The sequence below is a fragment of the Marmota marmota genome, unplaced genomic scaffold (assembly GCF_001458135.2).
Source record: "Marmota marmota marmota unplaced genomic scaffold, marMar, whole genome shotgun sequence".
In the NCBI taxonomy this organism is placed as follows: domain Eukaryota; kingdom Metazoa; phylum Chordata; class Mammalia; order Rodentia; family Sciuridae; genus Marmota; species Marmota marmota.
The window spans coordinates 49,424,932-49,448,886 of record NW_026000229.1 but is presented as its reverse complement, the minus strand read 5'-3'; the positions used below and the strand labels follow the sequence as shown (position 1 = coordinate 49,448,886).

The following is a 23,955-nucleotide window of genomic DNA, read 5'->3' as shown; positions in this document are numbered from 1 at the left end:
CAAAGAGATCCCCTTAAAAGTGAGTCAGGTCATATCACTCATCTGCTGAAAATCCTCCAATAGTTTCCTGGTTTACTGAGAGAAAAACACAGAGTGCTTGAGTTGGCCTGTACTATCCAGAAGAATCCAGCTCTCCCAGCCATCTCTCCACCCTTTCCTACCATGTTCACTTCACTAATTCCCTTATTTCAAGCATCAGTCTTCTTGCTTTTCCCCAAATAAACCAGGCATTCTTTTATCTTAGGATCTTTGCTCTAGCTTTTTCCCCCTGCCTGGAATATTCTTTTCTGTAGATACTTGGCTAACTCCTGCAACTCCATCAAATCTTTGTTCACGTGTCACCTTCTCAATGAAGTCTACACCGTGACCGCACTATTTCATAAGATATCCACCTCACTACTGGGTCTGATCCTTATTCTACTGTTTTTCTTATTTCCACATCACTCATCAATCTCTGATGACCTGTATGATTTACTTATACATTATAATTTACGTCAGTGGACTGCTAAGCTGCACCAATGATGGCAACTTTGCCTTATCACCTGATATGTCCCAAGTACCTCGAGCAGACAAGACCTATAGAAGGAGCTCAATAAACATTTTCTAAGGAATGAACACATAAGTGAACCAATGACATCCAAATAAGTACTAAATCTGAATCCTGATAATTCCACCTAGGACACTTCCAGGATCCATTCCTTCTGCTCTGTACCTGCTTCTCATCCTAATGATACTTTTATTATTTCACTATTAAATTTTTGAAACCCACTGATTCATCACTTGCTACCCCCATCTGGTTTTGCCCACAGATGACCAACTCTGTGGATAGCACTGCTCCCATGCCTAGCCTCCTTAGGGGCTTTCATATCCCTTCCTCCACCTACTTTCATTGCCTTCCTTTGCTTCCACTTCATGAATCTTTCCTTTCTTTTCCTTGTCTCCCAACCCTACCTGCTCACTACAACTCCATCTCCCTGCTCACAATGCATATTCCAACCTGGAGTGCCACCACCAAAATACCCGTCCCTCTTTCCATCCTAGCCCACTTTCCACTTCCTCTTGCAAAGGTTCTCTTGACCGTCCAGTTCACAAGGATCTTGCGCCATCCCACACATTCACAGTGCTTACCATGAAAACCTTATGGTTTGAATGTGTCTCCTGGAAGTTCATCCCCAAACCAACGGTAATAAGAGGTGGTACGTTTAAGAGGCAATTGGGTCATAAGGGCTCTGTCATCATGAATGGATTAATGTCATTATCACGGGAGTGGGTCTATTATAGATGTGAGTTTGGCTCTCTTGTGCTCTCTTGCCACATGATGCCATCTACCACAATATGCTGCAGCAGAAGGCCCTCAGTAGATGTGACCCTTCATTCCTGGACTTGCCAGCCTCCAGAACCATAGCCAAAAAATTTATTTATAAATATAAATTTATTTATAAATTACCTAGTATTTGGTATTGTTTCAGCAGCACAAAACAGACTAAGTCAGACACCTCCCCCATTCAACTGAAACTAATCCTACATCTCAGAGTAGCTCTTAGAGTATTATTTCTTACTACCATTTTATATAACTCTTTAATTGTTACATGAAATTTCTGTGTATAATAAGTCATGGAAAAGGGAATATTTAATTTTTAATTGTGAGATTGATAAATCTTCTTTCTCCAGTTATATTATAGGCTCCCTAAAAGTTAACATAGTGCTTTAAGCTTCCTAAGGATTCAAACAGTGCCAGGCACACAGTAGGTAGAGAGCAAGTGTAGGTGGAGGTATTCTATAAGGGAAGAATCCACAAATGCTAAGGAACTTTGTTGAAAGTACAACCACAAAATTGGGGGAAAGGAGTGGAATAAACCAACATTAAAAACTAAAATACAACTATAAGGGGTGGCTTTCTACTTAAGCTACATTAACTGTCGTTTATATGGCTGATAATTAGAAAACATGCAGCATTGATTTCAGTTCTTGTAATAACGTTTTGTACAGATATTCTTTTACACTTTGAGGGAAATAAGAAATGTTGTTCTTTAGTGCAGTAAAAGTAGTTGTAAGTCTAAACCATTTTCTATTGCTGTGGAATGGCCAAAAGTCACAGCATCTTGAAAATCCCTGGACTACAGGTGGCTCCTGACTCGTGAGGGCCAGACTTCATGATTTTTCCACCTCATGAAACATATGCATAAAACCATTCTGTTTTTCTCTTCTTAAACAGTATTTAATAAGTTACAGAAGACATTCAATACTTTATTATAAAACAGGCTTTGTGTTAGATGATTTTGTCTAACTATAGGCTGCTGAAAATGTTCTGAACACATTTAAGGTAGGCTGGGCTAGGCTAAATCAAGATGTTCAATAGGTTAGTTGTATTAAATGCATTTTTGAATTATGATATTTTCAAGTTATGATGGGCTTACTGGGACATCATCCCACTGTAAGTTGAAGAACATTCATACTCTCCATGGCCCATGCCCAGGGAAAGGTGCTCTTATCAGGTGACCATCAGAACTGAAAACAAGGGCACAGACTCTGCTTATCAGTGTTAACACTTTGCTCCTCACTGTTTTCCCCAGTTTCTTCCATTTATTCATGTAACAAACACCTATTGTGTGCTTATGATTGCTGCTCTGCCCAGGGTTGGGTATATATATATATATATATATACACACACACACACACACACACACACACACACACACACATACCCCTTATTTACTTTAGCACAACCCTCAAAGGTAGATATCATGAATGCTCCCAGTTTACAAACGGAGGCCTTGTTCAGAGTGGTTAAATAACACAGCCAAGTTACAGTTAGCAAACTGCAGGTCTGGGATTTGGACCTTGAGAGGGCATTGACACCAAAGTCCTTGTTCTTTCTACTTTGTCAAGTTGCCTCTCAGGAGCTCAGTGTGTGTTTGATAGAGGCACAAATGAACAAATGACCCAAAGGTTTGCAGTTTTGTTGAACACAACTGAGCCACCATAGACCATGCAGAGGAGTAAACAAAGACATTAACATTATGTTAACGAGATAGTAAAATTCAACATTGATATGGCATAAGTGTTTGAAAGAAACTTTCTGGAGAGAAGATCTGAGATTTTTCATCTCCTTTACCGATGTTTTTAAAGAGGGCTCCAAAACCTTTCTTTTTCCAGAGGAAGTAATCTAGCCATTTGGTTAAATCTGCAAGTTCTTTGTCACTCAAACACACTATACAGGGGTTCCAGGGTTAAAAAGGCAGGTCAGCCATCTAGGAACTCCCTTCCCCTCCACTGGGCTGGGTAGCCACAGCAAGGAATAAGTACCTGGTTGACTCCAACCAGATAACCATCTTGCGGATGCAAAATCTCAAAACCTGACCAGGAGTATATAAGTCAGTTGATGAAAATGCATGATGGCCCCACACTAATTTCAAGACAAATGAGATAAAACTGAGCCCCTTAAAACATAAAAGACCAAGTTTAAAGAGGGAAGGCTGCTCAGAGATTGCACCTCTCCCATTTATCAAAGAATTTTGTAGCAATAACTTGATCCCTTTGCTGACCCAGGAAACTTGGGACAAGAGACAGGCATCTGCCCACATGTGTCTGCAATGATATCTGCAGCCATCACTGTCATCACACCAAGGCTAGTGAAACTGTTCTTGCTGGATTACTAGCCTGTGAAAGACATTGACTGCCATCGAAACCTTTTACATAATAAGTTATTGATGCACTAATCACCAAATTCCCCAAATGCTCAAGTTACCCGTATCTAAATGTAAAAAGAGAAAACAGAAATTTTCAAAAATCTCTTGTAGCAATATCAATGCAACATCTTCATTATTTCCTTGTGTATTTAACTAAGGTACCATTTCAATTAATGTTGTTATAATTCAACATTCTTAAATATTTGAGATAGCCCTTGAAAGAGGTTCCTTAGACAAAGATTCAAGTGGCGGTAGAGGTCCAGAGACATCCCTGCTAACTTTTTAACATTCTCATGTCTTTTAACTGGGGGTTCCTGCATGTCGACAGGCACATCAAGTCTAACCTCTTCCCTAAGAAAGTTATCTGAGTGGTAGCATTGTCTTCATGGTAATGCATCAAGGAATACACTCGATGGTAGCTGTTTTCTTATAAATATGGCTTTATATGGGCATGAATAGTAGGTTGATCACTTTGCTTGGCCTAAGTGGGAAGTCACAGAGAGGACTCCTGGCCCCAGTGCCCAGCTGTGGGCACAGCACTTTGCTTTCATGGCTAAAAGAACAAAGGGGCTGTCCTCTGCTCTGCCCTCCCACAGAGCAGTTCCTGACCCACCTCTCCTAAGATGTTAGATGGAGTGAGAAGAAGCCCATAGCATTCACACCAGGCCACAGCACAGAGCAGCATTCTCAGTTAGCAAACCTGCTCTCCCTGGTGAGGAGCAGAAGTGGCCCCAGACAACTGGGGAATCAAACCAGGAAATGCAAGGGTAGGGACATTCCAGGGTAAAATTTCTTAAAAACAAAAAATACATATATAAAGAAAAGAAGATGCATGAAGCCACGAGATTGGCTGGTTAACATGGGTTAGAGTCAGGTTTACAGGATCACAGTAACGCAGTGTCTCAGTAGATCCCCAAACCTCAGAGTGAAAGACATAGGTGAAAGGCATTTCTACTTGTGGAAAAGAATGTTTTCATCTTTCACCATTTATATTCTCTGTCTTATTTCTTTATTGATAGTCTGTAACCCAAATTTGGACAACCCATCACTTTTACCTGCTCAACATTTTCATTGCAAAGACCAACAAATATGGGGTCCAAAGAGCACTTTCCCACAGCCAATTCCCATCACTCCATCTCTCCCAGGGTTACAGGGTGCTCAGAGCAGACACTGTCAGCAGGACATGCCACACACAGCAAGTCACCAAACCAGAGAGCATTAAAGGACTTCCAGGGGACTTACTTGTACTTGTACTGGTTCCAATTGTGTTGATTGTGGTGGGGACGGATGAGGAGGAGTAGAGGGGCACATGGCCATTCTCACACCCCAGGCTTTTGTCCTGCCAGTTGGAGGCATTGATGCAAATCCCAGAGTCCCGAGAGTTCTGCCACCCGTTGAGCTTGTCATCAGAGTTCTGTCTTTGGTGATAGTAGTGCGTCTGCCCATAATCCACAGAGTCCGAGCGACCTCGGCTCTGGCCGCCGAAACTGGTGGAAGTGCGGTCCTCCAAGTGATTCAGCCACATGGCTAGAGCACTGCGGTCTTCCAATGAAGTGGCTGGATGTATCAATGCATAGGACAGCAGCTGTCTGCTCTCCTCAATGTGCTGGTTGTGTTCAATAGAGTGTGCCAGGATTTTGGGCAGCAGTTTCATATACTCTACTTTTGCGTCGAGGTTTCCTGGCTTCAGCAAAGGCAGGTGAGTTAACAGGAGGGAAATCACTTTATCCTTGGATTCTTGTTGCCATTGGTTAATGATTCCTGCAAAGGAAAATACATAGGGCAAATGAGCAAATACACTCACAATGACACTAAACACCATGCTCTAAATTTAGAGAATGTCTATGGATTAGAGCCCCAATCTATGCACCCTGGCTAAATTTTTGCAAAACAATCTGTGCATCAGATTGGTGAATAGACCTCAGATCTCCAGGAGTCAGATACTTCAATGAAACACAGATCAAAAATTCCGAGATGTTTGGGTGCTCGATCTCATTCTCATTCACATCTCCAAAGAGGTCATATAATGTTGGTCCAAACAAAATTTTCAGCTGATTTCCTTAGAAAATTCTAGGCCCACCCCACAAATGGATGGGGGATAAATCTAAGAAAGTCTCCAAAGACAAGCCAGTAAAATCAAGCACCCCCATACCAGTGTCCTGGAGGTGAGGGTTGCCTCTCTACCCCCAACTCTCTTGAGAAGAGGTTTTAACTCTTGTACTTGTACTGGTTCCAATTGTGTTGATTGTGGTGGGGACGGATGAGGAGGAGTAGAGGGGCACATGGCCATTCTCACACCCCAGGCTTTTGTCCTGCCAGTTGGAGGCATTGATGCAAATCCCAGAGTCCCGAGAGTTCTGCCACCCTGGCAAAGGGATTTTTGTAAAATAAGTAAAACTTCTGACATGGGGAAATCTGTCAGGAAAAGAAAGAACTTCCTCATCTTGGTGCAGTAAGACTGCAGCTTTCTCATGAGAAACTGACTCAGAAAAACAACTATGGACTCAGAGTAGATGAGTCACAGATCCAAGACTCAGCTCTAGTGGCACCTCTGATCCCACATGCTAAATAGGTTATTTTTCTTTATGTGAAGGTCTGTTTGTTTCCATTGTGGTAAAATACACATAGCATTAACATTTTAAGTGTACAGCTCAGTGTCATTAAGTGCCTTCACAATGAAGTGTATCCATTTCCAGAAACTTCCATCTTCCCAAACTGAAACTTTGTTCCCATTAAACAAATAACTCCATTCTCCCTTGTCCCCAGCCCTGGCAAACCACCATTATATTCTGTATCCTGTCTCTATGAACCTGACTGCTCTAGGAACCTCAGACAAGTGTAATCACAGTGTTCGTCATTTGGATTGCCTTATTTTGCCAAGCACCATGTCCTCAAGGTTCATCTATGTGAAGATCTGTTTCAAGCACACTCTTGTCCCCTCCCACTCAAGACATAAGCAACACACTCTGTCTTGATTGACTTTTGAGCAGTGGCTTATTTTGGCAGCTGGGCAGTCCTGTGGGCTGTCACACAGTATATGCAGAGGTAGAAAGGGTTCCCATACCCATAAACTACAAATGCATTTACCTGTTCTGAAAGGCTCTTCAGATCACTGGAAAGAATGTTTTCAAAGAAACTTACAGTGCTACAGTTGGGGTCTTGAATGTCTCCCAAAGGCTTATGTGTTAAAGGCTTACCCCCCAGCTTGATGCTATTGGGAGATGCTTGAAACCTTTAAGAGGTGGGACCTAGTAGGATATTTTCTGGTCATTGGGGTTATGCCCTTGAAGGAGATAGTGTGACCCCCATCCCTTTCTCCTCCTTTTTGTTTCTCAGCTGCCATAAGGTAAGCAGCTTCCTCTACATTTGCTCTGGCCATGATGTACTTCTTTGCCACACGTCCTAATGCAATGGGACCAACTGATTGTGGACCAGAAATTCCAAAACTGAAAGACAAAATAAACCTTTCATATTTTTAAGTTGATTACCTTAGGTATTTAGTTACAATGACAGAAAGGTCTCTAAAGGGGCATGGTCTTTGGGAGTCTGGCAAATCTGGGCAGAAGTCCCAGAACTGCCACTTGGTTTGTGGTGGAAACTTAGTAAGTTATTTTGCCTGAGTTTCAACTGCCTTGTCAGTCAAGAGTGACCAACAACCTCTTCCCTCTTCACGCTCTTGGATTAAATGAGATAAAGTTTCAAAAGAACCAGTCAAGTACTTGAATTGGAAGAAATTCCTTCTACTTGTCTCTGCATTAGCCAGAACCACATTAGATTGATGTAGGTGATTTGGAGACCAAGTTTTAAAAATAATTTAGAGAATACAGACACCACCCAGGGGAAGTCATTAAAAATTATCAAAAGGTTGGAAAGAGGTAGAAAATAAAGCTGGGTGCAGTCGCATGTGCCTATAATCCCAGTGGCTCAGGAGGCTGAGGCAGGAGAATCACGAGTTCAAAGCCATCCTCAGCAAGAGTGAGGTGCTGAGCAACTCTATGAGACCCTGTCTCTAAATAAAATAGAAAATAGGGCTGGGGATGTGGCTCAATGGTCAAGTTTTCCCCTGAGTTAAATCCCCAATATAAAAAATAAATAAATAAATAAATGACAGCATAAAAAAGAAAAAAGAAAAAGGTTAGGGAGACAGGAGGTATTCAGTGTATAATAATATGAAAAGATGCTCAACTCTTCAAATGGGGATTTCATTAACTATTTGAAGTTGAAATCACCAAACTGAAGCAGGTGTGGGGAGTTAAGATAGGACACGGAGGGCTGGGGATGTGGCTCAAGCGGTAGCGCGCTCGCCTGGCATGCGTGCGGCCCGGGTTCGATCCTCAGCACCACATACAAACAAAGATGTTGTGTCCGCCGAGAACTAAAAAATAAATATTAAAAAAAAAAAAAAAGATAGGACATGGAGAAGAACTGAACTACCAGAACAATAAAAAGACTCGGAGGAGTCACCAGGAAAGAGTCCCGGATTTCTGTCTTGGTGGTTTGAATACTAAAGCCAGATGATCTAGAGTAGCATTGTTCAATAGTAATATGATGTGAGCCATACACAGAATTTTAAACTTTCTAGTAACCACATTAAGAGTAAAAAGAATGAGCTAAAATTAATTTTAATGATATATTTGATTTCATCTAATATATCAAAATATTACCATTTCAATGTGTTTTACATGTAAAACTATGGAGCCATTTTACTTTCTTTTGCTTTATATTAAGTCTTTGAAATCCAGGGTATATTTTATCACTGACAGCACATCTCAACTGAGTCCAACCATAATAGCACTGTCCAGAAGCTTGGTGGCTACTGAACTGGTCAGCACAGGCTGGAGATATTGGATGGGAAGGCAGGCGGAGGCACAGATGACCTCAGGAGGTCCCTCCCAACTCCCTAGCTCTATATTTAGCTAATGGCCACTGGACACAGGACAACCCTCATGCATTCTACTAGGTACAGCCTCTTTTGTAAGCAGCCCTGGGAGATGAAATCAATTCTAATGTTCTCATGCATACCTTGTGTGCAAACACCAGGCATGTTTTAAATGCTTAAGATGAAGACAAAATCTATTCTGTAAGCCCAAGGGTCTAAAGAGGTACTGGAGAGAAACAAAAGAGGCCAAGAGAAAGGTAAATGTATTATAGGTCAACCATGATCAGAGGGAGCCAGAAAACACCCTTGAACATGTACACTTAAAAATGAAATTTGGGAACAGCCTTTAATAAAAATGCACAAGGCTGAGGAACTTTCTAGCTTTCTGCTAGGTCATGTCTCTGTTTGGGTATTTTACCTGTTCACAGAAGATCAGTCTAAAAAAAAAATTAGGAACAAAAACAGAATGTAAATAGGACTCAGAGTTCAAATTAAACATATAACTGCTCCCTGCCAGGGATTAACCTGGGGTTCACAGGGGGAAAAAATACAGCAAAGAGGAAGGAAAATGAAAGGCTGCTGGCCCTGGTCCCTTCTAGAATTGAAATGACTGTATTCTGGGGACAGGGATTGGATGGGCTGTGACATGGTCAGGAAGACAACTATTGCTTTTGTTTACTACTTCGGGAACATGAAAATAAGGTGGCCTGCTGAGGGCTAACCACACCTACTGGATCAAACCATTTCTGCTTTTGCTACAGCTGCCATTGCTGACTGCTAACAACCTGAGTGTTTTTTATGTGTCAGGCACCCTTCTGCACCCTGTGCATTTAATTACTCATTTTAATCCTCCCAGGAAGCTTGTGAGGAAGGTCCTATAACTAGTGTTATTTTACAGATGAGTACCAGAGGTGTAAATGGGGCAAATTACTTGGCCCAGGTCCCTGGGCTAGTGAAGTGGCAGAATGGAAATAGGCAGATTAGCTTAAAAATACACAATGGCTATCGTGCTAGAATGGTCTGGCCATAAACTATATTTAAAGTGCACACATATGTAGTAGTTATAATAATATTAATATAAATATATTAATAGAGTATATGGTTCAGCAAAGGAGTTGGCCAGCGAAAGAAATGTAGGAAAAAGCGTTACAGAGAAGATATAGATGATACTTCTCTGTGGCTTTAAAATATGCCTGCAATTTCTTTGATACTCCTCTCTTTGAAAGGTACAGTCTAATTTCCTGCCCTTTGTGTGCAGGCTGGATTCAGTGAGTTACTTCCAGTGAATATGACAGTGTGGAACTTCACAAGTCAGGTTATAAAAGGCACTGTGGCTTTCACCTGGCTCTCAGACTACCCACTGGGGGAAAGCCAGCCGCCATGTTGACAGACCATTCTAGCAACCCAGTGGGGAGGTCCTTCTGGTGAGGAATGGAGTCTCCCAGCCAGCACCAGTCTTGCCAGCTATGCAAGGAGCCCTCATGGAGGCAGATTTCTAGCCCACATACACCTTCAGATGACTGTGGTCCCAAGCAACATTTTCGAGGGACCTTAAACCAGAATCACTCATGTTCCCCATCTGCAGAAACTGTGTGCAATTACATGTTTATTGTTTTAAGCTGTTCATTTGAGGGATTACTTAAGTGGCCAAAGATAACTAATACACTATCCAAGTACCCCACTAGGTAAAAGAAAGCTTAGCCATTTGGCTTTGAGTAGTTCTATCCTTCCAAGTCCTATTTCATTCTGAAATAGACCCAGGAAGTTAACCTGGTGCCACTAAGTAGTCACCTGGCTTAGCCTCCCTTGTCCTGATCATCCACTCACCATCAGCCTTTGAACTTTGAGTTAGCTTCCCAGGCGCCTTTAGGAAAAGAGTGAAGGAATCAGAGACTTGAGGTATTTCCGGATTCGGTTGTGGTAGTTTTTCAGGGAAACTTACCAAATAATTTCTGATTATGATTTGGCTTCCTGTGAAGGCCTGCCTACAGGGAGAATATGTGCTGATTATACAAACTTGGAATATGTCTGGTCTCACTAATGATGTTTCCTCAAGGCAAATTAACAAGCCAGCATTGCAGGGTCCACTTCCCTGCCTTCTAGTGAGTATGAGTCAATCCCTCTGGATGAGCTCCCCTGGCACTGATGAATGTGAGCATCTTTACCTTCACACAGAGGCCAGATCCCACATGCAGGAACTGGCCATGCTGGCTAGGTCCTGCCAGCTACCCACTGGCCTTTGTTATGGTTTGGATGTAAGGTGTCCCCCAGAAGCTCACATGTGAGACAGTGTGAGAAGGTTCAGAGGAGAAATGATTGGGTTGTAAGAGTCTTAACCCAATCAGTGATTTAATCCCTTGATAAGGATTAACTGAGTGGTAACTGAAGTAATAGGGTGTGGCTGGAGGAGGTGGGAATTAGGGCATGGCTTCCAGTGGACTCTCTCTCTGCTTCCTGATCATCATGTGAGATGTTTCCTTTTGCCACACACTCCACCATGATGTTCAGTCTCACCTCAAGCCCCAAGGAATGAAGCCTGCTATCTATGAATAGAGACCTCCCAAACTGTGAGCCCTCAAATAAACTCTTTCTCTTCTACAGTTGTGCTGGTCCTGTTATTTAGTCACAGCAGCAGAAAAGCTGACTAAAACAGCCTTCTTTATTATATCCACATTTCCTTCCAGACAGCAGGGAATCTTCACTGAGATTTATAGTCAACATATTCTCCCCATTGGGGAAGACCAGGAATCCTCATAATTTTCAAATAATTGATCCCTTCTGAGATGCAGTCTCAACTCTAGATGCTTCAGATACTAGAGGCTTCTAAATTTAGTGCATCTCTACACAACTCACAAACACAACCATTGCCCACCCCAATATCACCCTATTCAGGAAGCAGCATGGAAAACTGAAGTCCCCAAACTGAGGTTTGATGATGCCAATTCACCTCTATTACAGTCTCTGAATATTTCCTCTATTATTTTTCTGCCTACAGAGCAGGATGTTAAATGTGGGCAAAAGTTAATGATTTATAATTTGTAAACCAGTGACATAGAAATAATAAAAGAAAAATATAAAGAGCTATAATTAAAGACCATGATGATTAGAGAAATGTCCCAATGATTCTTGGAGGGACAAAGTCTGTGTTTAAATACCAGGTCTGGTATTATTACAACACAATGGTATGTCAGTGTTTAAGGGCTCCAGTTGTTAGTAAATTATCCTTAAATTGCTATTTTATTATATGCTTGTTTTCAGTTTAATAACATTTACCATAAAAGGGTTTCTCACAAGTGCATTTAGGCAATTTGCTCATGCGAGAAATGGCTGGGAATTAAGTGTACACACACACAAGAACTACTGGTTAAATAAATGTGCTGAAAGGCAGAAACTAGTGGCTCTTAAATGGTTAATACTCCTTGGCAGAATTTATACTACAAACTCAATCCTAGACACATTAGGTACCAGAGGATTCTAAATTTAGTGCAACTTTGCACAACTCAAAAATGGATGATAGCATCACATAGCAAGCATTTGGTAGGGATGTGAACTGATATAGGGCACCCAAAAAAACCAGGGAGAAAAATAGCCAATGCAACATGGCAAATACTGGGATTCTTATGTTGGCATTTGCACTTGCCTTCTGTCTCCCAAGGTACTCTTTTGAGCTGAGAGAAGATTTCCCATAGTTGGGCAAAGCCCTGCAAGTGAGGTGGATTAGATCAGTTGTGATAGGGGGGACCCAGTCAGTCAGAATTACTTATATAGCTACAAATGGTGCTTTGAACAGATATAAAGGATTAACATGATATAAACCCTCTCCCTATGAAACTTAGAGGATGATTGCTGGCTTCAAAGATGCCCTCATCCATTCTCTCTTCCTAGTATTCACACCCTGAGTACTTTTCCTCCCACAGCGATCATGGCAGGTCTCTGTGACCAACAGAATGTGGTAAGAGGTATTCTGATATTAGGTCATAAAAGGTACTGCAGCTTCTACGGATGGCATTGTGGCTCAGTAGTAGAGCACTTGCCTAGCATGTGTGAAGCACTAAGTTCAATTCTCAGAACTGCATATAAATAAATAAAATAAAGGTCTATTGACAAGTTAAAAAAATAAATAAAAACAAAAAAGGTACTGCAGATTCTACCTTCCTTTCTTTGTTCATTTGCTCTGGGAAAAATCAGCCAGACCAATTGTGAAGATGCTTAGGCATCCCATGTTGGGGGAGGGGAGATTCAGTCTCCTGCTAACAGCCCAAACCAGCTTGCCAGCCACCTGATAACTAGTCAATATCAGGACTACAACTTTGAGAGACCTTGAGCCTGAACTACCCAACTAGGCTGTCCCAAGTTCCTGACCCTCACACCAAATGGAAGATAATTATGTTATGCCAGAGCATTTTAGAGTAATTTGTTACATGGCATTAGTTAACCAATACAAAGAGCTTCATGTTACTAGTAAAAAAAAAAAAAAAAAAGTTAAATGCTTCTGCTTCTTTGATTCCCCAGAAAAAGCGGAGATATATAAGTGAACTACATAGCTCATTATAAGCATTAGAGTCTTCTCTGAGAGCAAAGATCATCAGGTCATTCATGGGTACCTGACTATGCTCAAAGGACAAGAACCAGGTACCTCTGGCTGCAGCAGACACCTACAATAATGCATTTGCTATTCCAGAGTAACCTGGTCATCTCTTCAGTGGGGATTTTCCATCTATAGTCACTTCCGCCCAGGTATGGTATAGATGGATGCTTCAGGAAGAGTTCCTTTGTTCCTGAGTGACCCAGAACATTTGGGAACTTGTTCTAAAATCTCAGTCAAAGGCCAAGTTAGGGCTGGGGGATTTAACTTCAGTTTCTGACCTCCTCCAGGCTGTGACTGACTATTGCAGGTCTGAGGCTACCCATTCCCAGACAGCCCATTAAACAGGCTAGCTCCCCGAGTCACTAGCCTCTGAGCTGACCTCTGGCCTATGAATATGTGGATGACTCCTATATTTGTGCTTCCAGCCTAGATCTCTCCCAAGCCTGAGACCCACATGTTCAGCTGCATCTTCTACATCTCCAGTCAGAGTATCTCAAAGTCGATGTGGCCAAAGCCTACTTCTACTTTCACACTCACCAGATCGCCTCCTTTTCTCTTCTCCCCTATATCAAAAAATGACTTCTCTATCTTTCTAGTTGCTCAAGTTAGTTGAAACTTTGGAGTATTCTTGATGCTTTTGTCTCATATCTCATATTTAATCTGTCAGTAAATCCTGTGGGCTGAACCTTCAAAATGTTTCCACAATCTGACCACTTCTCACTCATGCGTCTGCATTCCAATCCCCTCCCACCACCAAAAGCCTATTGTCAATCAAAATGCTCATTTAAAAAAGTCTTTTTTAATCTTTTAATACTAGAAGATAGGTCATGTGCCTTTCCTGATTGTTTCAGTGGCTGCCCATCTGTCATGTTTTTGACATGGTTTGAGCATGTTCTGCAAAGGTTTGTGTGCTGGAAGACTGGGCCCCACAGTGGTGGTGTGGAAGTGGCGGGACCCTTAAGAGGTGGGGCTGAGTGGGAGGTAATTAGGTCATGAGTCCACAGTCTTCAGAAGGAATTAATGCAGCTCTGTGGAATCATTGCTAGTTCCCACAAGAGTGGGTGGTTACAAAAAGAGTAAGCCTGGCCCCTGAATTTCTTTAGCTTTTTATGTCACCATGTAATCTCTTCTGGACAGGCTCCTGCCATGGTGATGCCAAATACCATAAGGCTCTCACCTGAGGATCAACTGATGGGGCCACCCAATCTAGGATTTTAGCCTCTAAATCTGTGAGCTAAATTAACACTTTCATTTTTAAATTACCTATCCCCAGGTGTTTTTTGTTTGTTTGTTTTACAGCAACAGAAAATGGACTAATATACCACTTCACTCTAAGTAAAAGCCAAAGTCCTTATGATGGTCTATGAGTTCCTCTATGATCCAGCCCTATCCTACTACCATCCCTCTCATCTTGGCCCATCCTGGCTTCCTTTAACATGCATCACATTTGCCTGCCTCAGAACCTAGAACCTTGGCACGTGCTATTTCCTCTACCTGGAACCCTTTCCCCCCCATCCACATTTAGCACAGCTCCATCTTTGTTCAAATTTCCTAGTGAGACCTTTTCTGTCCATACTATTTAAATTGCCCATCTCACCACTTCACCTTCTACTCCCTAATCGCCAGTCCTACCTTATTTTCTCCATAGCACTTGTCACTCTGTGACCTGCTGAATTTTCAGCCTCTCTCCACCAGAATATAAATTCCATGGGGGTTGTGATGGTGTCTTCATTGCCTTGTGCATTAACATTTCTTTATTAATAACATTTTAATAGCTATACGATTGTCCCCTGGCATTTTGTCTGAGAGGGTTTGATAAACTTTTGGATTTCTTATTCAAAATGTTAGGTACTTCCTAGAAATTCTTTAAATGAAGACTGATAGACAGAATGACCTACAAATAAAAGTAGCTCCCATTATGTAAAACTAGTCACCTCTTTCTCACTGGTCTCTGCAGTATTCTGATTATGTTTAGCTTTCAAGTCAAATAGAAACAAGAATATGTAAAAGGAAAAAAAATGATTAGCTCAATTTTCTAAATCTTTGCTACAATCCCCCTTCTCAATATTCTGTTTAAGATAGAAAATTCTGCTAGAAAACAAAAACATAATGGGTGCTTTTCTGATTGTAACTGACACCAATTAAAATAATCCTAATGATTTGAGAGGCTGAGACAGCAGAATTAAATGCTTCTAATACAACTCTTTTGCAAACATCTGCTGAATAAAAGAAAGCCGGTACCATTAGGGTTGTGTTAAGACTATTGCATGTCTAAATTTTGAGGGCACTAAGTGATTATGTTTTAATAAAACCTCCGAGGAATGGATCTCCTAACACATGCAAATTAAAGATGAAAAAAAATCATTACCTTACTCAACAAACATAAGACACTTCCTTGTAAACCACACTTGCTCATTTTTTTAAACACCAAAAAACTTTCAGAGAGACCGTGAATGTTCTAAAGGCAGAAAGATTTCTTAGTAATCTTCACCCTCACACTCCCAGATCACTAATGCCAAAACCCCACACACCACAAAGTGATGCTCCAGTAGTATCTTAAAATAATGAATTAGCAGTCCTCGTGCTGAGCTTGCCCAGGAGAAAAACATGCTAGAAAGGCTGGATCTAGTATTAGATTTAGTAGTACTTAGAATTAGATCGTGTACCACCAGAAGCTCTAGAAATGAGAGCCTCTGGAGCCCACATGGTCTAGGTAGCCTAATTTCAATATGATGTGTTAATGACAAACTCCAAGGCCCCTATCCCCAGTATTATCCAGATAGGGTAACTGGGGAAGGTCTGTACACAGGTCACATCACAAAAGAATAGTTCATGCTTGATCTGGGGGGCTGAACTGAACAACAGCTGTTTTATAAACCTCAGCAAGTCTGGGAAGGGTCAGAGTGAACAAGTTCCACCCCTGACAACAGGCAGCCAGTTAGATTCTGGACTGTTAAGTCACTGGGTTCCACACTTTTTAAAATAAATGAGAAAGTTGCTCAACAATTTATAGATAAAATTTCCCACCATGGAGCTGGGAATCCAAAGGATAAGTGTGAATATAAGAGCCCCAGGGTGTGTTATGTAACTATGTAAATATTGTCACCAAGGAATAGCACATACGTATCCCCAAAATATGCATGGTAGAGATGTTGGTAGTAAAATCTATGTATCACTCATTTAGGTATAAAATCTGAAGAAAGGCACAAGTTACTCTATGGAGGAGAGAATGAACAATTTTGATGAGGCAGGATATTCCAATCCTTGGTCACAAATTAACTTGTACTATATTTGAAAAGAAAGGCCTGGATAACTACAAGGACAGAGTTAGGTGACCCTGGCATACACCCAATGGCATGCTCTTGTCCTCCTCAGGCATAGTCCTGTAGAGGGAGTTAGAGGCACACCTCCCTTCCTAGTTCTGCTCTGTTGGCCAGCTCTGGGAATTTATGCAAAGGTAAGTGGCAAATGACAGCTCATTTTCACCTGTTGTTTTCAGGGTAGTAGGTCTGTTGATGCAATCAGAGTAAGATTTTTTTTTTTCAGATGTTTTGAGAAGGGTACTTATTTTCTAATGCTGAATTCTATCGGCAGTGGGTAGCAAGGACAATAGAAAGGATGATGGAGCCATTTTCCTTTTTCTGGGCATCCTGCCATAGGTTAATATCTGGATCAGAATCAGGAAGACTGATGAGATGAGGACCTCTGGCTTAGCTGACTTGGTGGCAATGCCACAGAGGAAGACAAGAGCTCTGAGCCCATAGGTGTAATGTCTATGGACAAGAGCCTCTGGCTCACCCTTCCTGAATCTCCAGCATGCTGTCTAGAATTCTACAACAAAGTAAGACACCAAAACTGTGAGCAGAAAAGGCAAGGGAAGGGAATGGAGAAAGAACAGAGGGTGCAGAAAAGCAGACCCAGGACAAGAAGGCCTACACTGTGCTGCAAGCTGCGCCGTCACACTGCCAAGAATCCAGAGAGAGGACAGATCTCGCTGGAAGGGGCCCCCCCTCCCTGAGACAGTGAACAGCCCCTCTAGGTCCAGAGAGTTTAGAAACTTTCTCACCTTTACCCCCAAGATTGGGGGGGGCAAGGAGTATGAACCAGTGAGGTGAAAGACAATGCTAACCTCTAGCCACACTAGTTCCAAGCTGGGAGTGACAACAGTGGTCTGTTGTTTCATTTTGTTTTAATCTAGCTTTCCCACCATGGTGGGGAGGTGGGTACACTTATTAATCTATCAGATATTTAGCTTCAATCCTTATCAAAGTATATTGGCTGGTGCTAGGATGTCCTTTTCAATGGGTGCCATAGACAGCCACTGGGAAGGTTTTGTACCCATAAAAATGACTTCATGTTCCATGGGGGCTCCCTCCTATAAGGTGAGAGGGGATAGGAAGGTAACTCCAGAGGTCCAAGGCACTGTGTCACTAAGTGTAGAAGAGAACTTGGGAACTTGTTAGAATTTCAAATTCTGCTACTGAACCAGTACTGCAGCAAACTTTCTAGGTGACTTAGATCCAAGCTCAAGTTTGAGAACAACTGGTAGAAGAAATGAAGAAAATCATTGGCCTCCAATTTCAAGCTTTGAGATGACCAAAAAGCAAGACTGATGCAAAACCAGATGGGAAAAATGATTTCTCACCAAGAGTAGGGCTGGGAGGAGTCAATCCAAAGAGTGCCTGGGACCTATTTTTAAGAGGAAGTTGTTGGACTTAAAACAAACAAGCAAGCAAATGTCATAATATTTCTAGGAGGGTGATCACTCAAGATTTCTATTCATAGCAGTAAGGAAGCCATGATTTGACCCACTTGGGTTTTGAGAGTGCCATAAGAACAATTAGGTCTGATCAAGCCTGGGGTGGCTCATGAACAAGATGAGGTGAGAATTTCAGTGCTGAAATATCTTTACCTTAGACTCCCACCCTCATAAACCAGCCCTACACGGTCCCCACTGTGCTGTGCTGGTCCCAGAAGGAGGATTGAGATGGGCCTGCAGAAGCCCAAAGAAACCTGGACATTAGAGACAGAACATTACCTCTAAATGGTTGCTCCGGAGAGCTGTTTGGTGAAGTGTCAACTCACTGGTCTGTTGATGAACCACAGGACGTGCAGCAACAGGAGCAAAATTCTCTTGGTTAGAGGACCATAATATTTTGCTGAGTTTGCAGGGGAGGGCACAGACGCTGTACAGATTATGTGGAGCTGAACACATTACAGTTGAACCAGATGTTAGGTGAAAAAGTTGTGAGTTGATGGAATTATCACATAAGAGATTGCTCCATCTCCTCCCTCTCCACTTTGTCTTCCTCCTTTTCTTCCCTCCTCTGGTGTCTGCTGGGCACAGCTTGTCATTATTGAGTATCTGCCTGGGCATTGTGATGTCAGAGGCCTGCCCCACAGAGAGCCATGCTGAGAAGGGTCAAGCAGCCCAGCCTTGTTGAGGGACATGTGATTCTGGGACAGAGTCTTCTGACACTGTGCTTCCTCTATTTTCCTGATAACACCTAACATCTCAAACATTTCCTGAACTCAATGTCCTCCCTGCCCAAACCAATATGGTACTTAGGGGACACTGAGGCACACAGAAACTTGCCCAAGATCATGCACCAACACCCTGGTACTGCCATGAACAGTGCCAGAGCTCCTGATCACTTGTCCACACCAGTCCAGAGGACCCGGCTGCCTTTTATAGAAAGTTTCCACACACCTTCTATTCCTAACCTTGATCACAAGCATCGCTGGTCCACATGCTTCGGCAGCACCAGCAGACAGTGTGTCAGAGACTTAGTAAGTTGCCCCATTTAGGACCATGAGCACAACTTGTTTGCACTGGAAATGAATTAACTAAATTCTAGATATTCTTTGGGGGCTATTTTTTTTGTTGTTGTTTATTGTTTTGTTTTTTCAAACACTGCTACCTAAGTACAGACTGAGACATCAAGAAATCCAACTTAGATTCTTCAAGAAAAATCAGTATCTCACCACATATAGCACTTCCTGGTATTTCCCAAGATGCCAAGAACACCAAAAATCTATCCTTTTGGAGTTGGAAGAATATTTTGCTCATAACTGTCTGTGGTGAGGGAAGGAGATATCTTTTTGTTTTGTTTTGCTTTTATTTCATAAGCTGACATTTACAGTAATGGTGCTGAGGAAGTGGAAAATAACTTTAAAATGAAATGTGTATATGAATAAAGTTTTCTGAATGCCTTGACCTTGAAGTCTAAAGTGGGTAGGGCCTTTGGAGAAAAAGGAAGCAAGCCCCTTGGAATAAGACAGGAAGGTGAAGAACAGACATATAACCTTTAGTACAAGGCCTGCTTCACTATCATGGAACAAATTCCAGTACCTAAATAAAGCCCAGAAAGCACACATATTAGAAGACCTGGTTCATTTATAAAATAACTGATGGGCCAACAGTGGGAGCAATCAATAGCCACTGAGGTAACTTGATCTTCAAACCTTAACATAAGTACCTTTCAACCATGTAGTAAATAAAATAAAACTTCATTGTAAAAGAGCCCCAACCGTCCCCCCATGTGATCTGCTTTTGCTGCCTCCTCATGTGACTGGCCTCCCAATTTAGCGCGTAACCAACTCCCAATGACCTGTAATAACACTATTCCCAAATTAGAGCTCTCAATTTGACTTGGCTTTGGTCCCTCCCTCAAAGCAAAATAAAGCATCCGTTTTCTTTTTTTCACATTCATAATACTCTCCTTTTTGAGTTGCCAACTCAAACCCTGCTTCAGTCAAATTGAGCCCTCCTTGTATTTTTTTTTTTTCTGGTTAGTCAAAGAGCCTGATGGAAAAACACCAAGAGACAAAAACAAAAACAAAATCAGACAAAAATTCCAAGTAAGTGACATTCAGCTGGAAAAGCTATGATTCACATGCAAATAAAAATCTCCCTGAATTCACTGTTATATGACGCAAACCCCTGGCTTGGACATAAAAAGGGCAGAATGAAATCACCCACAATTAAACTACTCTGGAATACTGGAATCTCTGGCGAGGCCTTCCCAGCTAATGATAAGAAAACCCCAAATGGTAACAGAATGAGGCTAAGTGAATGGGAACCCAGGGCATCCCCATCTCAGCTGACCTTCAGCCCTCAAACTCCCCCAATTCAACATCCTCCACCTTTGTCTACACCTTCACCTAGACTCAGCATGACCTACAAGGAGATGGGGCTTAGACAGGTCTCCCAGCGGCAGGTCTCCTAGGGAAGCCCCCCTTTCTGGGCAGATGTGCTGAGAAAAATGGACTCACTCATGCTCAGGATGTTAGAGTGCAACCAAGCTTTCTATGGAGCTCTGGACAAATCTCCTCAAGGTCATAGGGAACCTCTGTCTGAGCTCCACAGTAGCATCAGCCTCTGACCTCAACCCCAGGCAAATCCCTCTGAGGACTGTGTGGTAACTTCCCATCCCAGTTCCCTCTTTTCTCCAGGAACCTGCGGTTGATTTGACACCACTTTCTTTTCTTCCAGAAGTTGCCTTTAGGGTGCACACCCCCTCTGCTGGAGAATCACAGGATTTTGGAGATGGATAGGGCCTTCCTATACTTGTTGACAGGATTCTGCCCTGATGATTACCCAGGCTGAGCTGCTACCAGTTACAGGGAGCCCTTCCACCACTGAAGGGAGCTAGGGTTAATGAGGCATAATCAGCTTCTGCAACTTTTACCCAGGTCAATTTTTCTGAAATCACAAATAATCACATGCCACAGTAGTAGTATTCCCAATAGCCAAGAGGAAGCAACCCAAATATCCATCAAGAGACAGATGGATAAACAAATGGTGGGAAATACATACAATGGAATATCATTTTCCATGACAAGGTAGGAAATCCTAGCATATGCTACAGTAGAGATGTACTTCAAGAATATTATGCTGAGTGAAATAAGCCAGACACAAAGGGACACATGCTGTAGAATTTCACTTGTAGGAGGTGGAGTAGTCTAGTTCATGCAGACAGAAAGGACAATGTGGTTGCCAGGGGCTTGGGGCTGAGAGAAGAGAGTTATTGCTTAATGGGTACCATTTCTGTTCAGGATGACTTAATAAGTCCCATGACCAGGGGTGATGGTCCCTCAACATTATGAATGACTTAATGCCCAGAACTGTATGCTTAAAAATGGTTAGACTGGTAAATCTTATATTTTACCACAATAAAAAAATACAGAAAAATAAATCTACCTCCCTTTCACAAAATAGCCATCCCCCTAAATATCTTTCTCAGGCTAAAAATCCCATTTTTTCCAATCATCTTTAGATGATGATTTCTAGGCCCCCACAGCCCTGGCCCCCTCCTCTGGATATACTTAGATTTCTTTGAAAGCCTGGTGCCCCCAGCTAGTGGTGGGCTGTACTCAGCTGCTCGGGGTTCTGCTCTGAGGCATCCAGCTTAACTCCAAGTCCAGAGCTGTGCAGTGGCCTCCTGAAGGCCTGCTTTGGCTACCAGGGCAAAGGTCCGTGTCCTAAAGAATAAAACACACGCTACCACCCTGCTGTGTTTCCCCAGGCCAGGCTCCATTTCCCAGACAGCTGCAGGCAGCTGCGGCTGAGAAGTGAAACCAGCAAAGGCAATTGGGGGAGGGGGCTGCGTCTCAGCTGAACACACTCTGGTATTTTCAGAGATTTCCCTGTATCTCTTTGCCATTGTTTGGCAAATGGAAATAGGGCGGACACTCGGGGAGCCATTTCTCAGCAACCCACCACAAGCCTGGATCCTCTTCCCAGTGCTCAGGGGGGAAAGTGGCTACATGTGAGCAGACCCCTTGGCTGAGCCAGCCCTGCTGGGCTCAAGGACACACTCAGGCCCCTGGGCCCATCTGGAAAAGGTTTGAAAGTTTGAGGCAGGAAAGTTCTTTTCTGCATTTTGATGTTGAAACTGAGTAGCCTGGGTGTTGGTCTCATTCCACAAGTGAGTAATCCATTTCCTGAAAGTAAACTGCTCACCCTTTGGAAGTGGACCAGTGATTTGGGGGTACCATCTGAAGTGTCACTACTTTGGTAAACATTTACTGCACAAGCATGTAGCTTTTCTAGAAATGTCAGTTAATTTGCTAAATTTATGGTCCCTAAGGTAGTACCCTAAAAAAAGTTAATTCTTCTCTAATGGGTGAGCAAGTTATGCCTGGCATGGGATGTGGTGTGTGTGTGTGTGTGTGTGTGTGTGTCTGTGTGTGTGTGTGTCTTACTAGTTGAAGTAACCACAAAAATTAAAACCAGGTTTGACTTTAAAATCTCTACCTTCTTCTCTTTCTTGACTCCTGATTTTCTATTAATATCTGAGCCAATAATGGGTTGGCTTTGGAAAACTCTCTTTTCTATGCCAATATTTTGCTTAGAGTTAGAAACAATAGGGTTGAAAACTCTCTCTTTAGTGAATCTTCTGGTTTCAGAGATTCTGTATAGACGATTACGTATATCCACCACTTCCTACAAAACTGTTCCTACCTCGATACATCAGGAGATGTCACCCCCCCAACACCCTTTTTCTGTTGTAGGGAACAATTCAGACTTCAATCTACTGCTTGAAAAAACCCTTCACTTTGAAGAATAAAAAGATGGTTTCTTTATGGTTCAAATGATCACTTAAACAATACTTTCAAAATGACCCCTATGTCCTATGTCCCTATGTCCCTTTTCTTCCTTCATGAAACAGGCAAGCTATAGGAAGGAACCTAAATTTTCTGATTGAAAATATGGAGATAGATGAAGCCTTTTCAGAGTTCTGTTGGGAAGACGGTGAGTTTGTGTGTGGTGGGCTCTCTGTAGGAATAAATTATGCCAAGAAGTGATTCTCAATGAGGAATCACAGGAGGTAAGAACATAGCAGAGGGACTGGGGTTGTGGCTCAGCCATAGCATACTTGGCTGGCATGAGTGAGGCACTGGGTTCAATTCTCAGCACCGCATGTAAATAAATAAAATAAAGGTCTATCAACAACTAAAAAAAAAATTAAATAAAAAAAAGAACATAGCAGAAACAGGTCATTTTGGAGTCCCAACCTCATGATCAGCACTCTCCCCTTATCCCTTGTGGAACTAGCCCTTTCAATAAAGAGAACAGAAATCATAGGTAACCATGCAGGTCCTCAGGTACCACTGTCTTCCACTTGTGTACCCAGAGACAGAAGTGGGGTTTTCACGAAACTCCCTGAACCATTGTCCTGGACCTTAGGCTTGTGTCTGTTTTCAGTCTTCCCTACAAGGATTATCCTGGGATCAGAGGCTTCTCTACCTGATATTCCATCCCCTTTGGTGGACCTTGGAAAGGAGAGGACTCTGACTCTGAGAGATGAAGGCCCTCCCTTAGTATTCTGCAGACTTGTGGATAATGGAACCCAAGCCCATGAAGGTTGGGGCACCTGTGAATACTTGTTTCCCTCCAGAGCTGGGCAGGGCCCACCCTGGGTACACAGTTTCCTAGGAGGAGGGTCCAGCACTGCATGGAAAGCTATCAATGGAAGAAAACAACATATTGGCTTTGGAGAACACAGGGCTGGTTATCCAAGTACCAGTAATCCTAAAACCAGTGCGTGTCCTTGTTCATTCATTGATTCTCTTTCCAGGAGGCTACTACATAAAAGGCAGCATTGCTCAAACTTAAGTCACTGAAAGCCTGAAACTCTGGGCTGGCCTATGTTGTTAATAGAGTGGGAATTTGTCCTTAATTTATTTCCTTTTATGCTCTGATTTGGTACATATTTCTTGCCCACTGCATTATCTTTTTTATTTATTTTTTTGAAGAACACAGCCATAGACAGAGTAAGATCTAGAGTGGAACA

At 42.3% G+C, this 23,955-nt stretch overlaps 1 protein-coding gene across 4 annotated transcripts in view; it reads right to left on the bottom strand.

Moving 5' to 3' along the window:
• The window catches only part of Samd4a (sterile alpha motif domain containing 4A), a 212,414-nt gene that overhangs the window by 87,340 nt on the left and 101,119 nt on the right, over window positions 1-23,955 (bottom strand). For 3 of the 4 annotated variants that reach the window (XM_048793328.1, XM_015480904.2, XM_048793329.1), the window contains one exon: window positions 4,932-5,450. In XM_048793328.1, the coding sequence (XP_048649285.1) occupies window positions 4,932-5,450 (519 nt within the window). Of the gene's footprint in view, window positions 1-4,931; window positions 5,451-5,904; window positions 6,053-23,955 lie in introns of those variants that run through there. The other variant, XM_015480903.2, reaches the window with a different exon arrangement.